We start from the raw sequence: 14249 nt of genomic DNA, 5'->3' as shown, positions 1-14249 counted from the left end.
CCATTGCCTTCCCCAGTCATCTACACTTTCCCACCAGCAAGCTGGGTACTCATTTTACTGACCTCGGAAGGATGGAAGGCTGAGTCAACCTTGAGTCGGCTACTTGAATCCATCTTCCGCCGGGATCAAACTCAGGTCATGAGCAGAGCTTAGGACTGCAGTATTGCAGCTTTACCACTCTGCACCACAGGGCACTTAGGTCCATGTAATTGTGTTTAAGACATGTAGTGTTTTAATGCTGAGATAGCCGCTTGTGCATCACACATGCCCTTAAATGTCCTATGTTTTCTGACTCCCTAGCAAAGAAGTTTGACAGGATTCTTTGAGAATGTTTTGGTGTGAGAGAGCAAAAGAACGAATAATGCATTGGTTCATCTTTCATGAGTATGAGACTGAAGTCAAACTATGGTTTCAGAACTCAGATTCTCCTTTTTCTTTTTCTTCTTCTGGTATGTGTGTGTGTTATAAAAAGGCTTGAGAAGTTTGATTTTTCTTCCAGTTTCTGGAAACCCTTGGCAGCATTTTGTTTGTTTGTGGGGGATCATTGCATACTGTGAAGTAATTTCAACACTGCCTTGCCTGTGGTTTTGCAAATAATACTTCCACAATAGTGATTATATCAACTGGGACATCTCTAAATCTGACAGAGGGTATTTTCAGACCCTAAAAATAACAGACGAAAATGAACTGCATAATAAGGGCTATTTACTGAAACTGATGGCCTTTCTTTATTTGTATTTGGGAATTAAGATATAATGTCTATATTTTTAGAGGCCACTTTTAACTATTTTGGGTTTGCCACAAGCTTCATATTTTTGTGACTCAAAATATAGTAATTATAATTATTTGATATGTTAAAAATACCCCTTTGAGATACAGTTGCATGTTGCATGCACCAAAATGTAGGTAGCATCACCTATTACATTTACATGGAAGTATTCCATAGAAATCAATGAAAAGACTAATCCAGTAGCCAACTAAATTGAAATGCTTAGACTTAAGGTACATATTACACAGTGTAGTCCTTTTGAGCTAAATCCTTTTATACTACAATCCAGCTAAAGCAAAATGCTTGTATGTAAGCTACTGTAACCCTCACTAACTTCCGTGGGACGTTTCAAACACATTATGTTGGCTACAATAATGATTGATTGTAAAAAAGGTAAATTGATTGTAGGGCTATGTTAATATAAATCATAACATTACCCATCTGATCCTATGATTAATCTATTTGTCAACAATGCATACTGTGAAATGCATACTGTGCAATTCTTCATTCTTTGCTAACCTTTTAAAGTCAATACTTTTAAAGAGACAACCAGAAAAGACAGTAATTTTTGTTAACAAAAGGCAGTAACCAGTGGAATTTTTTAAACTAGCCTGTATCATACCGGTTTAGAGCAATGATCCTCACTCTGGCTTGGGAGTCACAAGTGACTCATCTCCAGTTTGGCACTGGTTTGTTTTGCAAGTACAGGGTAATCTGTGAGACTCCCTGAGCTGTCTGCCTCATTCCAGAGATGGCTGGAAAGGGCCTATTCTCCCCACTCCCTCAACTTTCCCGCTCCTTCTCTACAGCCTCTATGTTCTCAACCCAGCACTGGGGCAACTTCCAAGAGGAGAGAAAGCTTGCTGGCTGAGGAGAAAAGGAAGTAAAGCCACCACAGCAGCCACCGAAGAAAAGAGCAAGCTGGCCACAGCAGGGTTGTGATTTTACTGCAATTTCTCCACAGCCAGCCCAGCAGGTTATTCTCCAGGCACCTTGGTGGTCTCACTCTCTTGCCCAGCCTTGCTGTGCCTCATGCTTTGGAGAAAGCAGAAAGGACGAGAGAGAATGCAAGGGCTGGCTAAGGTTCAACAATGAGACAGCTCCACATACCCAGAGTTACCCAGGTTAAGTTGAAGAAAAGCATAGTTACATACTTAATGGCTACATTCAGGGCTTTTTTTGAGCAGGAACGCACAGGAATGCAGTTCCGGCTGGCTTGGTGTCAGAGGGTGTGGCCTCATATGCAAATGACTTCTTGCTGGGCTTTCTCCACAAAACAATTATGTCAGGGGTGTGGCCTAATATGCAGATGAGTTCCTGTTGGGCTTAAAAAAAACAAAACAAAAAAACCTTGGTTATATGATTGCACTTGTGTGTTTGGTGGGGTAGCACACATGCAGCTCTTTTCTTTGCTGGTAATTACCCCATTAAAAGTCTGCCGTGAAAATGTTGTGATGCGACAGTCACGCCAGAGTCGGAAACTCTGCTTGCACAGGGGACTACTCGTGCTTGCACAGGGCATTTTTTAAAAAAATTGTGATTGTGATTATGGCTCTCCATCTCCATGGGTGTTGGACTCAGATCTAGAAGGCCCAAGTTTGAACCCCCCAATATGTTATGCATGGGATGGAGGAAGTAGAGAAAGAAGTGCTTTTTTCCTTTTCTCACAATACAAGAACTCATGGGCATTCAATGAAATTGCTGAGCAGTCAGGTTAAAATGGATAAAAGGAAGTACTTCGTCACCCAAAGGGTGATTAACATGTGGAATTTACTGCCACAGGAGGTGGAGGCGGCTACAAGCATAGCCAGCTTTAAGAGGGGATTGGATAAAATATGGAGCAGAGGTCTATCAGTGGCTATTAGCCACAGTATGTGTGTATATATATATGTGTGTGTGTGTATGTGTGTGTATACACATACACATATTGGCCACTGTGTGACACAGAGTGTTGGACTGGATGGGCCATTGGTCTGATCCAACACGGCTTCTCTTATGTTCTTAAGCTTGCTGGTTGGCCCTGGGACCATCACACACTCCCTTCACTTGCGACCTTTCCTCCACTGAACACCTGCTGCTTTGCTTTATAATGAGTCACAGCCTTGGTTTGTCAAGGTCAGTGTTGCCTTTCTGACCAATCTCACTCCTACTGTCTGATCCTCTGCACTTACGATTCATTCCTCACAAACCCAGTTTAGGCAGGAAATATTTTGGTAGTCTTCCACATGCAGCTGGACTCCAATTGCCTTCCTAAATTTAGGAACAAACCCAGACTTTTCTTCCTGCGTCCTGATTGGTCCTTTCGATTACATACCCGCGCCCCCACTCTTCAAAGCCACGCCTCCCCCTTCCTCTCCTACTCCACTCTCGCGTCGGGTCCGATTCTATTCACGTCCCTGCCTGTCTTGGCAAACCCCGCCTCCCTCCCCTTTTCCGGGTTTACCGATTGGCCTTTCCTGTTGCCATCCCGGCTCTTCTATTGGTCCCTTTCTCCACTCTGCTTCCATGACATTCGACGGCTTGTTAACGTATGGCTTCTCAGCCAGCCCTTCTGCTTTGTCCACGTTCGTGGGCTCTAATCCCGCCCTCGTAGCTCGCGCGACTCGTCCAGCCTGGCGTGCGAGGAGAACACGGAAAGCCAGGCTGTTGTCGCGCGCGCGCGCGGGCCGTCGCGGCGCGCGAGCAAGAGAGCGGTCGGTCGCCCTTGGCTACGGCCATGGCTGCGTTGCAGCGGTGGCGGCGATGGCGAGAGGCCGAAGGGCTGCGTTGGCTGGTGCTGTGGAGCGTCCTGTGCCTTTGCCTGCGGCCGGCGGGGGCCCTGGTGGAGGGCTTGTACTGCGGGAAGCTGGTGTGCTACGACGTGCTGGGCGTGAGCCGGGACGCCAGCAAGGCTGAAATCGCCCGCGCTTACCGGCAACTGGCTCTCCGCTACCACCCGGACCGGCAGCGCGACCCGGAACCAGGCGGCGGCGAGGCCTCCCAGAAATTCCTCCTCATCGCCACCGCCTACGAGACCCTCAAGGTGAGAGAGCGGGGCCGGGACCGCCCCCTCCCTCCTCCGCCCCGGCCGGATCCCTCCGGTAAGACACGTGTACTTGCTCCCCCTCCACCTCACAACACCCAGCCTTCCTACCCCAGCCCTGGGAGGGAGGACGGAGCTGCTGGGGCGTGGAGGGGAGTGGGACAGGGCTGGCCGGCGCCGCGACACAGGCTGCAAACGGCGGCGGCAACAGGACGTTTTAAAGACTAACACAATTTATTGCAGCGTAAGCTTGCTTCCTTAGATGCGTTGAGGGTGCATGAGTGATTGGGCAGATGCATTTCTACCCGAAAGGAGGGGGAGGGGAATGGCGTGAGCTGTGACTAGGGAAAGGTGGTCACGAAATCGTTTTGGTTAGTCTTTAAAGTGTTATTGCATAGAGCAATACAGCTGCCTATTGGCATTTACGCGGTGTACATTTCCTTTCACCCTTTAATCATGGTGGAATGTTATATATAGGGTGCTTTAATTTGCTCATGTTTTATACATAGCCTGATTTGCCTGGGATTACACGCTGTAAGGCATTGCAGTCATATAGCTTCCTGTTGAGTTACTAGCCTCTCTGAATAAGGAGATAAGGTGAGATCTGGATATTTTCAGTAAATAAGTTTAGCACCCTTGCATACAAGTTCAGTAGGCTCCAGCTGCACACAGTGCTTATTCTCTCAATAGTCTCTCTGTAATAGCCTTATAAAACTGGTCAGTAATATTATCCCACAATTGCACAAAAGGAACTAAGGCATAAGGAGATCAAATTTTTATAGGGGATGTCCTGATTTCCTGATAAGAGAAAAGGAAGTGTAAAATATGGCTCACAGATTGAGTCCTTGACTTTTATATTAAGAGTATGGGAAAGGTACCCTCACAAACACGCATGCAGTAAATTGTTTGTGCTTTTCCAAAGCAGGATGCCTCTAGCAGTCTTCTAGTAGCAGGGAAAGTTTCAAAGCAGATTGTAACCATGTGTACAGGTTCTTTGGAATGCTTAAAGCAGTCAGTCTGTTTAATGATCTTCCCCAGCACTTTAGAGATCAGAAATTAAGTTTTCATTGTCAGTAGTGTTCCCTTATTATTTCAATTGTCTTGAGTATATTTTGAACGAAAGCTGACATTTCAGTTGGTTTGTGCATTAGTTTTTGGGATTCTAAATCATCACAAGAGTTCTCCTAAGACTCATATTTTGGCCAGTACAGTGATTTTTATTTAACATACCAGGGCTTCTAGGTAAATCATGCAGGCTGTTGGGGGAGAGTCATGTATACACAATATTAGTAAGGTGAAGGACTGGAGAAATGAGTCAAGGGTGTTCTCAAAAAAGGGCAAAGTCGTATGAGTCAGGAAATAGACACTTTCCCAGATATTTCCAGTTCATGCTGGAAGTGACTGACAGATGCTTATTTGCCAGCTGTCAGGGCCAGCTGGACATAGACTTTATTGAAATATCCAGCTAAGTGCAAAGCTGCTTGATGTCTTTCCATCATCAATTATTTGTTTTTTGCTTTCAAGTTGCAGCTGACTTATTTTAACGCCACAGGGTTTTCAAGGCAAAAGACATTCAGAGGTGGTTTGCCTTTGTCTGCCTCTGTGTAGCAGCCCTGCTCTGCCAGCCATATACTAACCAGGACCAACACTGCTTACCTTCCGCAATCTGACAGAATCAGGCTAGCCTGGGTAATCAGTTATATACAGTTATTATACAAGGTTAAATGTATATGGTTATATATGGTCAGTTATTACATACGGTTTCAGGCTTAAAGCCCATATGGTCCAAAAGACTTAGTTGGTGGTTGGGGAGAGGTAGTAGAAAAAAATTATCAGCTATCATATAAAGAGTATTGAATGTTGACAAAACAACTTCAGTAGGAATAGGACATACAGTAAATACTTAAAAGAAAAAAATACAGATATATTACATAGGTTGCAAGTTACTGAGGAATTACAAGATGTAGATCATATCTGATTATTTTCTGGTCGACAGAAATGTGGTAGAGAATGATCAATGAATTATTATCAAATTGCAGGAATTTATTGCCATAAAATTAATCCAGTGTAAGTACATTATAGATGAGAAAATGGCATTACTCAAAAGGAATATGATCCTGAATGTAAGACGCCCTCTCCAAATGTTATACAATAATATATATTTTTTTATTAATGGGCATAATTGTAAGTTATAGGCAAATTTAAAATGACACCCACCCACTGCTTTTTAATGGCATATCCAGGGAGAAAACCTAGTCTTTTATTTGGCTAAATGGAATTGGGGCAGTGATGCTCTGTAAGCTGCCCTGAGCCCGCTTCGGTGGGGTAGGGCGGGATATAAATCAAATGAAATAATAAATAAATAAAATAAAATTGGTGCTTGGGCGGGGGGGCACAGTGGGAGGGCTTCTAGTGTCCTGGCCCCATTGGTGGACCTCCTGTTGGCACTTAGTTTTTTTGGCCACTGTGTGACACAGAGTGTTGGACTGGATGGGCCACTGGCCTTATCCAACATGGCTTCTCTCATATTCTTAGGATCTTAATAACATTGTACACTTTTTCCTAAATGGCCCTAAACAGTGCTATTGGGGTTGAAGGAAAGTGGAGATCTCTGCACTATTATACCTTTCTCCTCTCCCTTAACCAAGACTACCCACCTCAGTGCAACCATAGCTTAGCTGAACATCCAAGAGCGGAAGCCAGGCCTCATCTTCCATATTAGCACCTGTTATCTGCCATCACATTCCTAATTTGCAACCTGGCTTTAGAGAGTAACTTGACTAATGAATGAACAGATGGGGAGGTTGTTGCAAGGCTCACAACTGTTGTCATAAGCCCGAGGCGGTTTCAAGAAACTAACTGCAGAAGCATTGTGATTCTTCCATCCTCTGGGCATGTTGAATGTTGTGAGCTACTGAGGCTCTACAAGAGCTCCATGGCCAAGAGACAGAATTACTATGGTGTCTACAGCACGCACAACAATGTTCTTCTCTATAACAGAGGGTGTATGTGGAGAGAAGATTTACACAGTGCAGACACATGTTCCCTGCCCTTAAGATCACTATTGTGCTTTCCTTCTTCCATATAAGTGAGTGGCGGCTCGTAACTCTTAGGGAAAGGTCAAGAAATACACTAAGCATGATTCTGTTCTTGCCTCTGTGACCATATCTGTACAGCCCTGTCTTGGATTCTGTTTCTTGGTCAGTCTTTATGTAGCAGTGAGTGGGATGGAACATTGCAAACAGACACTTACTGTACACAGTAGTAGGTAGCAATTGTTTTCCGACTAGAATGAGAAGATCAGTAATGATAGAGAAGCTGCCCAAAAGATATCTCTGCCATTATCAGCCTTGCTTTAACATACTATAAGCAGAGTTAAACCAAGGAAGAGTGTAAAGCTGCACACATTAATTTACAGTTGTGCCTCGCTGTCCGTTGAGTATACAGATGGTGTGTTTAACAAACAAGATTTTGGGGGTATGAGTTAATGATGAAGGGCACTTTGGCTCTCAAAATCTCATACCCTGACATTCTTACTGGCATCGAAGGTGCTTCTTGACTTGAATTTGGATGTGTAGACTGAGCCTGTATTCAGAGAATATAAGTTAACACCCTCTAAATACCTTCCTCAGTATATAAAAATATGGGGTTTTGTCTGTGGTTGTAATGTACATTAATAGGCACAAGCTTATAACTTTTTGTTTGCAGCGTTTATTGCACATATAGTATTTACTGCCTTTGCAAGTTTATGTTGGAGGTATCTGTATAAATAACAAAAGTGTATTCTAAAATTTTTAAACACTATTTTTTAAAACTGCAGCATGTTTCTGAATATAAAACATTACCAATTGCTGTTTGCAGGATGAAGAAACTCGTAAAGATTATGATTATATGTTGGATCATCCTGAGGAGTATTATAGCCATTACTATCACTATTATAGCAGAAGACTAGCCCCCAAGGTAGACGTCAGAATAGTGATTCTAGTCACTATCTGTGCCATCTCAGTTTTTCAGGTAAATATATCTCTCCCAACTGTTCCATTAATACCTTGTAATATGCATAATATTAAAATAGCTTGTTTATTATGAAAAGTTCATAAATGCCAGTCTCTTTGCTGGTACTGTCTGCTTCTCCCCATTCCCACCCCCCCCACTATTTGAAAGTGAATTGTTTTGCCTTGAATCTAATCGGCTTGTCTGACCTTGAGACATGACATATCTGAGAAAAGCTAGTGATATATGAAAATATTGCATTCAGCATCCCCTAAATTTCCAGGCCATGAAATGTGGAACGAGGGGAAGACACTACAAGACTGCAAAAGATGTGTGTGTGAGAGAACATAAAGCCATGGGAATGCAAAAAAACAGAACAGGACAAGTTTATGTATGTTTAACCAACAAAATTTTGGGGGTGTGAGTTTATGATGAACAGAGCTTTGCCTCTCGAAATCTCGTACCCCTAAATTCTTATTGGTGTCAGAAGTACTACTGGACCAAATCTGGATGTATAGACTGAGGTTGTTCTTCAGAGAATACAAGTTAACTATATATATCCTGAGTACAATAGGAAGAATTAATCTGCATGTATAGTGTTCTCTTAAGATTAATATAGTATTTATTTTCTAGTTCTTCAGTTGGTGGAGTAGCTACAATGAAGCTATCAACTACCTAGCAACTGTGCCAAAATATCGTATACAAGCCACTGAGATTGCCAGACAACAAGGTCTACTGAACAGAGCCAAAGAAAAGGGCAAAAACAGGCGGTCCAAGGAAGAAATCCGCAAAGAAGAAGAAGAAATAATCAAAGATGTTATTAAGAACAAAATAGATATTAAAGGTGGTTATCAGAAGCCCCAACTATATGACATACTCTTATTTCAAATCCTCCTATTCCCTTTTTACGTGTTCAAGTACATAGCATGGTATTGTTGGTGGATTTATTGTTTCAATATCAAGAGACAAGAGTATGGTGAAGAGGAGAAGCTGTATATCATACGCAAATACATGAAAATGTCACAGTCTCAATTTGACAGTTTGGAAGATCAGCAGAAAGAGACTTTTCTTGAACGGCAACTCTGGCTAAGAGACAAATATGAGGTAAGCGATGCTGGCAGATGGGAGGTTAAAACTGACCTAATTAGCCTGACATTATACATCACATGTATACAAGTTTTGGTGCCACTGACTAAACTGTTCAGTTGAGTTGGTTCTTACAATAAAAAAAGGCCACTTGAGGTCTCAGGAAATGATCATGCCCCTTGAACCAAGGCATCATATTTCATATTAAAGTTGTCCAGACCTCACCCACATGCTGCTTTTCATTAATAGGTGGGTAGCTGTTTAATTATCTGATATTTATCTATTATTTTGACTGATGGTATATCCAGATTTTTTTGTATACTGCATGACATGGACAGTGCAGCTTAAAGCAGAGTGTTCCCTTGAGTGGTCAGGTCAGCTGGATTTCATGTCTGTTCTAGAGAGACCACCCTTTGATAAAAGGGGGTTTATGTATTTATGTATTTTTCAAAAAATAATCCAAGGAGAATTATAGTTATTGGTAAAAAATCAAATTGCAGCATACAAAAAGCACAATGATTAAAACTGGCTGAATAATGTAAGATCAGGAAGAAATGGCTCAGAGTTGATCCTTTAGCCCAAGGTCCCCAGTATTTTTGAGACCATGGTCACTTTTGGAATTCTGATGCAAAGTAGTTGCCGCTAGGAATGGTTGTGAACCTCCTTATGACCCTAAATTCCTCACAAAAATTGCTGGGTCATGATTTACAAACTGAGATTCATGCCCATCCCCACCCATGACCCTCCATCTAATTTTTCAAAGGTTTGTGGGTTTCATGGTGGGGAGGGAGGGTGTGAGAGGGATTGCTGAATGGCTTGCATCCATTGCATCTGCCTCACAATGGGGCTGGTGTGCCTATCAGCTGTTAGGCTGAAATAGATGTAAAGTGTTTCAGAAATCCCTTTCACTCCCCCCACTTCCAAGGGATCATTGAAATAACTTATGTGGTCTTCTGGGCAGTCCAGTTGAACCAGGCTGCCTAGCAGAGCCACAGCTGACTGCAGAGAGAGCTTTCCCCACAGTCCTTTGTGGACTCTGTTGGGCAGTGACAGGCCTTGCAACAGCCATATTTACTTTAAATGGATTTTGTGAGTGAAGTCCAAGTGGCAAGTTCATCTGGAAGTGAGTGAACTCACCACTTGGACTACACTCACATGCAGTGCACCTTGCAAAAGCCATTTAAAGGACATTCCTTTTACATAACTTTTGAAAGGCTCATTGTGCACAAGTGGTCTAAGTGGCGAGTTCACCCTGTCACAAACCAGTTCAGTAACCAGGGAGGCTTGTGAAAGTTCATGCAACTCCACAAACCAAAATGAACCTCTTGTTTTCCCATTTCATTCTCATTCCTAGTTGGCACAACCACAAAATTGCTGCCCCAGGAGGCAGAACCTGCCAGAAAATGTCGTGGAGTGAGATGATGCGTAACCCTAATAAGTAGCTATTTATAGAAGGCCACTGTCAACATTATACCATAAGCATCAAAGCCTGAAAAGGCCCTTCTTGGCCCCACCCACTTTCTAAAAACACTTGGGCACCAGTGCAGTCAGTGCCACAGACTAGGCAGAATGAGCACTTGCTGCTTGAGCCTCTGGAGAGCCTTGGGGAGTATGTTCAAAAGACAGGATCCCACCATAAAGAAGGCTTGTTATCACACAGAACATACTTTTGATTAGATGGAATGTACGGCTGGGCTCTTCAAAAGACCTTAGTGCATGGTGGAGCTCATTATGTGTTTTCAAGCCTTATCCTAGTTCCAGAAGCACAGAATCCAAAAGTAATATAGTCTTATAGATAGAATTCAAAAGGAGGCAATGGTTTTAATATCCTTCTCATAGATTTTTTTTCCTGTCATCTACTGAGCAGTGTAAAATAGGTACTGAATTCACCTAAACTGTGTTTGGCATTTAGCTTTTTTTAATCTGTTGATTTTACACAATCCAGAATAGTTTAGCTGAAATAATAGATACTAGGGACCTTGCATTTGATCTTGTCTGAAGTCCTTTAAAGAATATGTATGCTGTGCTATACATGGAGGGTTAGCATATGTTGCCGCCACTTAAAAAACCCTCTTTTCTTCTCCTGTAGCTTTACAAACAGGAACAAGAAGAAGAACTAAAGAAAAAGATGGCGATGGATCCTCGATGGAAAAGATACAGGCGGTGGATGAGGAAGGAAGGTCCTGGAAGATTGACATTTATTGATGATTGACAGTTGCTGTAGTGTATACAGTCCCTGTTACAGATGATTGGCAAAGAAATCCAGACCTAAAGCAGAGTTTAACTGCTGTCTTGAAGCAGTGTTTTTAAAACTCAGGAATTAATCAGGCAGGAAACTAGTACCATTTTATGACTTTTTTAATAAAATACAAGAAAGTCTGCTGATCAGAGTTTATTGTTTTGTTCCACCGTGGATATGGAATGGAATAAAAAAGTACATTTAACATGGATCTCTTAATAGCCTTCATATTAATAAGATAGTGTAACAAAAATGTGATATCAAGAAATTGGTAGACCTAAATTGGGCAGGAATACTAGGAGGCTTGCTGAGGTTTAAGTTATTCTGCTTTGCTTTTCCTTGTTTACATCCCCAAAGATCAAAACTGGCCCATTGCTATGATTCACATTGACTGAGGACTTCCAGTAGGCTCCTGTGCATGTCAGCTTAAAGGAACAAATTTTTCCTCAGCTGCTGTAACAATTGGAGTATTGTGTTCACAGGACATATTTATTTGTTTATATGTTTTACTGCCCTTCCCTGCTTATGGTTATGGTGTTAAATAATGTGATGATATCAGATAGCATCATGTGCAGTTAATACCAATGTGGTAGCTAAAATTTAGGAAGTTTTGTAGGAGAAACTTTTGAGATCATGCTTTTGTTACCACATCTGCAAGCTTGAAGCTTCTGAAATCTGGACCTATGGTTTCTGAAATGCAGAATTGCCTATATAACATATAACAGATCTTTCATTTGCATACATTAGAACTTAAATTTTCACTAACAGATCAATGCATAGACATTTGAGCTGCCACACTTAAAGGAGATACGAAATTGCAATCCTGATTTTGGTGGTATTTTCAGAAGTATAAAATATATATTGCTGATGGAAGTGGAACAAGAACAACATTAACCCTTTATTATGAGTAAGTGATGTAGTTGCACCCCTGAGAGTGTGTACCATAGGAATGGTAGAGTTCATACTGGCAACTAGAGTAGACTTCCCCCAAGCCGAACACTTCCTGATGTGTGTTGGAGGATCCTGTGCATAACTTTACATGTTGCTTACTGCACTGGGCCTTTCATTGTCAGCTGCTGTTTGCACACTTTTTGAAAGGCTGTATCTATAACAGCCAAGGTATGATGGACAGTTCATATAGCCTTATTTTTTTTTTATGTACTGATTCACATTGAAGGATGACAGTTAAATGTGGCACAAGTGGGAAATGGAACCAGAAGCAAGTGGCATCTTTTGGTAGATACTTTTAATTTACATCTTTTGAGAACTTGGTGCTTTAGTGTTGTCTGCATAGTCTTAAATTCATGAATTAGCGAATACCTTTGCATAAGAACAGAAGAATTGCAGAAGGCGAGTCTGTTAAACATTTGGTTTATTTTACCTCTAGGTGGAATTTGCTGCATCATAAAAGTGTATATATTTCCCACTTTCCTATGGCACAATTAATAGTTAAAGCCAAAGAGTGGCTTCCTTGCATGGCACCAGGTCTCTGCTTCGAAATCTGGTAACTATAAGTACAAAAGCCCCTAGCATACAATGCAGCAGGACTCTGTGACTCTATCCAGAAGGGACCTTGCAAACCTTGCTTCCTGTTCTTGAGATGCTCCCTCTACTTTGGAGCAGCACAGAAACATCAAACTCTGGATTATGTGGCAACACCAGGAACGCTGGACCACCTTTTTGCTGACACTCATGCAAAGATGAGCTGAATCTGGAACCTGCTTGTGTGTGTGTGTGTTACACTGATATAATCTCAGGTGAATGTAAAACAGCTCTATGGCACCTTTTCACCCAACTCGGCATCTCCCAAGCTGGGGACATGAAAACCCTTCAAACTTTAAACATATCAGACGTTTGAACATTAAATATACTGTGCTTGTTGAGCTGAGCTGTTTATAAAGATATACTTGTGTATAAACTACATATAGATGTGGTGGGAAATTAAAAGGTAATGGTAGTACCCTGTGCAGGTACTGAGTCATTACCAACCTATAGGGTGACATCGCATCAGGTGGCAGACTTTTACAGGGTGGTTTGCCATTGCCATAAACTTCCTAGCTTTTGTATGCACAGTGGTTAGAATGCTTCTGATGCCTTTCAAAAACATAAGTGCATTCTTCCCCTGTGTAAATTTTTTTTCTATTTGCTGTTGATCAGTGGTCTTCCAGCCCTCCCAATTAAACTGATGCAGAATTCCATAAATGGATCTTTTAAGCGTTCAGTGGAGTAGTTTTCAGGATGCTATATAACTTTCACCTGTTCAAGGTGTACACTCACAAGAAGAATATAAGAGCCATGCTGGGTCAGACCAAAAGTCCATCTAGTCCAGCCTTCTGTTTGTATAGTGACCAACCAGCTACCTCTAGGAAGCCCAGAAACAGGAAGACAGCAATAGCATCCTGCTGATGCTCCCTAGCAACTGTTTTATGGAGGCATACTATCTCTGGAACTGGAGGGATTAGATATCCATCATAATTATTAGCCACTAATAGCATTATTTAATATATTTGGATAGATCTAAAGATGAAATCACATTACTGAGAATTATACTGAAAACCTAGGTAATGGTGAACTGGCATATAATACAGCAAGTAGACCCAGTTGATGCGTTGCTGATCACCTGATAACCAGGATGATAGGCATCATTCCAGCTGCCAACAAGCCAAGTCGCTATCTTTGGAACCACATACTACTGATCTCTTTCAACAACCACTGCCAGCCACCGAGAAGAGCTTGACGATTATTCCTTCACGTGCTTTTGCAATCCAAAGGGGGAGAGAAGTCAGACTTGCAGAAAATGCATGGAGATGCCTGAGCTGAAAACAAAGCAATCATGGTTGGCATGTTTGGGAACCTGCTTTTCTAAATTTAATCCATGAGTTCTGAGAAATCGAACTTTATAAAGTACGGTTTTATGTTGTTTTGTGCGAAAGGGGATGTTCAGTGCAGGGTATGGCGCGGGAGGCAGGATGAGATCTGACGTGAAGACTCTGGAGGAACCCTAAACCGCCTAATGCTGTCCAGCTGTATCACGTAAAGTGGTTTAATTCAGACATTAGCCAGCGCCCCGCTAGACTGAGAGGCGTGGCTTCGTTTTAAGAAAGTGCTGTTTTGTAAAACAAAACTAGCTCCTTCTGATG

At 42.1% G+C, this 14249-nt stretch overlaps 1 protein-coding gene across 1 annotated transcript; it reads left to right on the top strand.

Moving 5' to 3' along the window:
• The first annotated feature begins 3301 nt into the window (after positions 1-3301).
• Positions 3302-11320, top strand: DNAJC25 (DnaJ heat shock protein family (Hsp40) member C25). The gene is made up of 4 exons (XM_060237158.1): positions 3302-3791; positions 7653-7805; positions 8418-8888; positions 10960-11320. The coding sequence occupies exons 1-4, from the start codon at positions 3486-3488 to the stop codon at positions 11080-11082; spliced, it is 1053 nt and encodes a 350-aa protein (XP_060093141.1). The 5' UTR covers positions 3302-3485; the 3' UTR covers positions 11083-11320.
• The last annotated feature ends 2929 nt before the right edge of the window (positions 11321-14249 follow it).

The sequence above is a fragment of the Heteronotia binoei genome, chromosome 4, assembly GCF_032191835.1.
Source record: "Heteronotia binoei isolate CCM8104 ecotype False Entrance Well chromosome 4, APGP_CSIRO_Hbin_v1, whole genome shotgun sequence".
Classification (NCBI taxonomy): Eukaryota; Metazoa; Chordata; class Lepidosauria; order Squamata; family Gekkonidae; genus Heteronotia; species Heteronotia binoei.
This window is presented reverse-complemented; position numbering and strand designations above follow the sequence as displayed.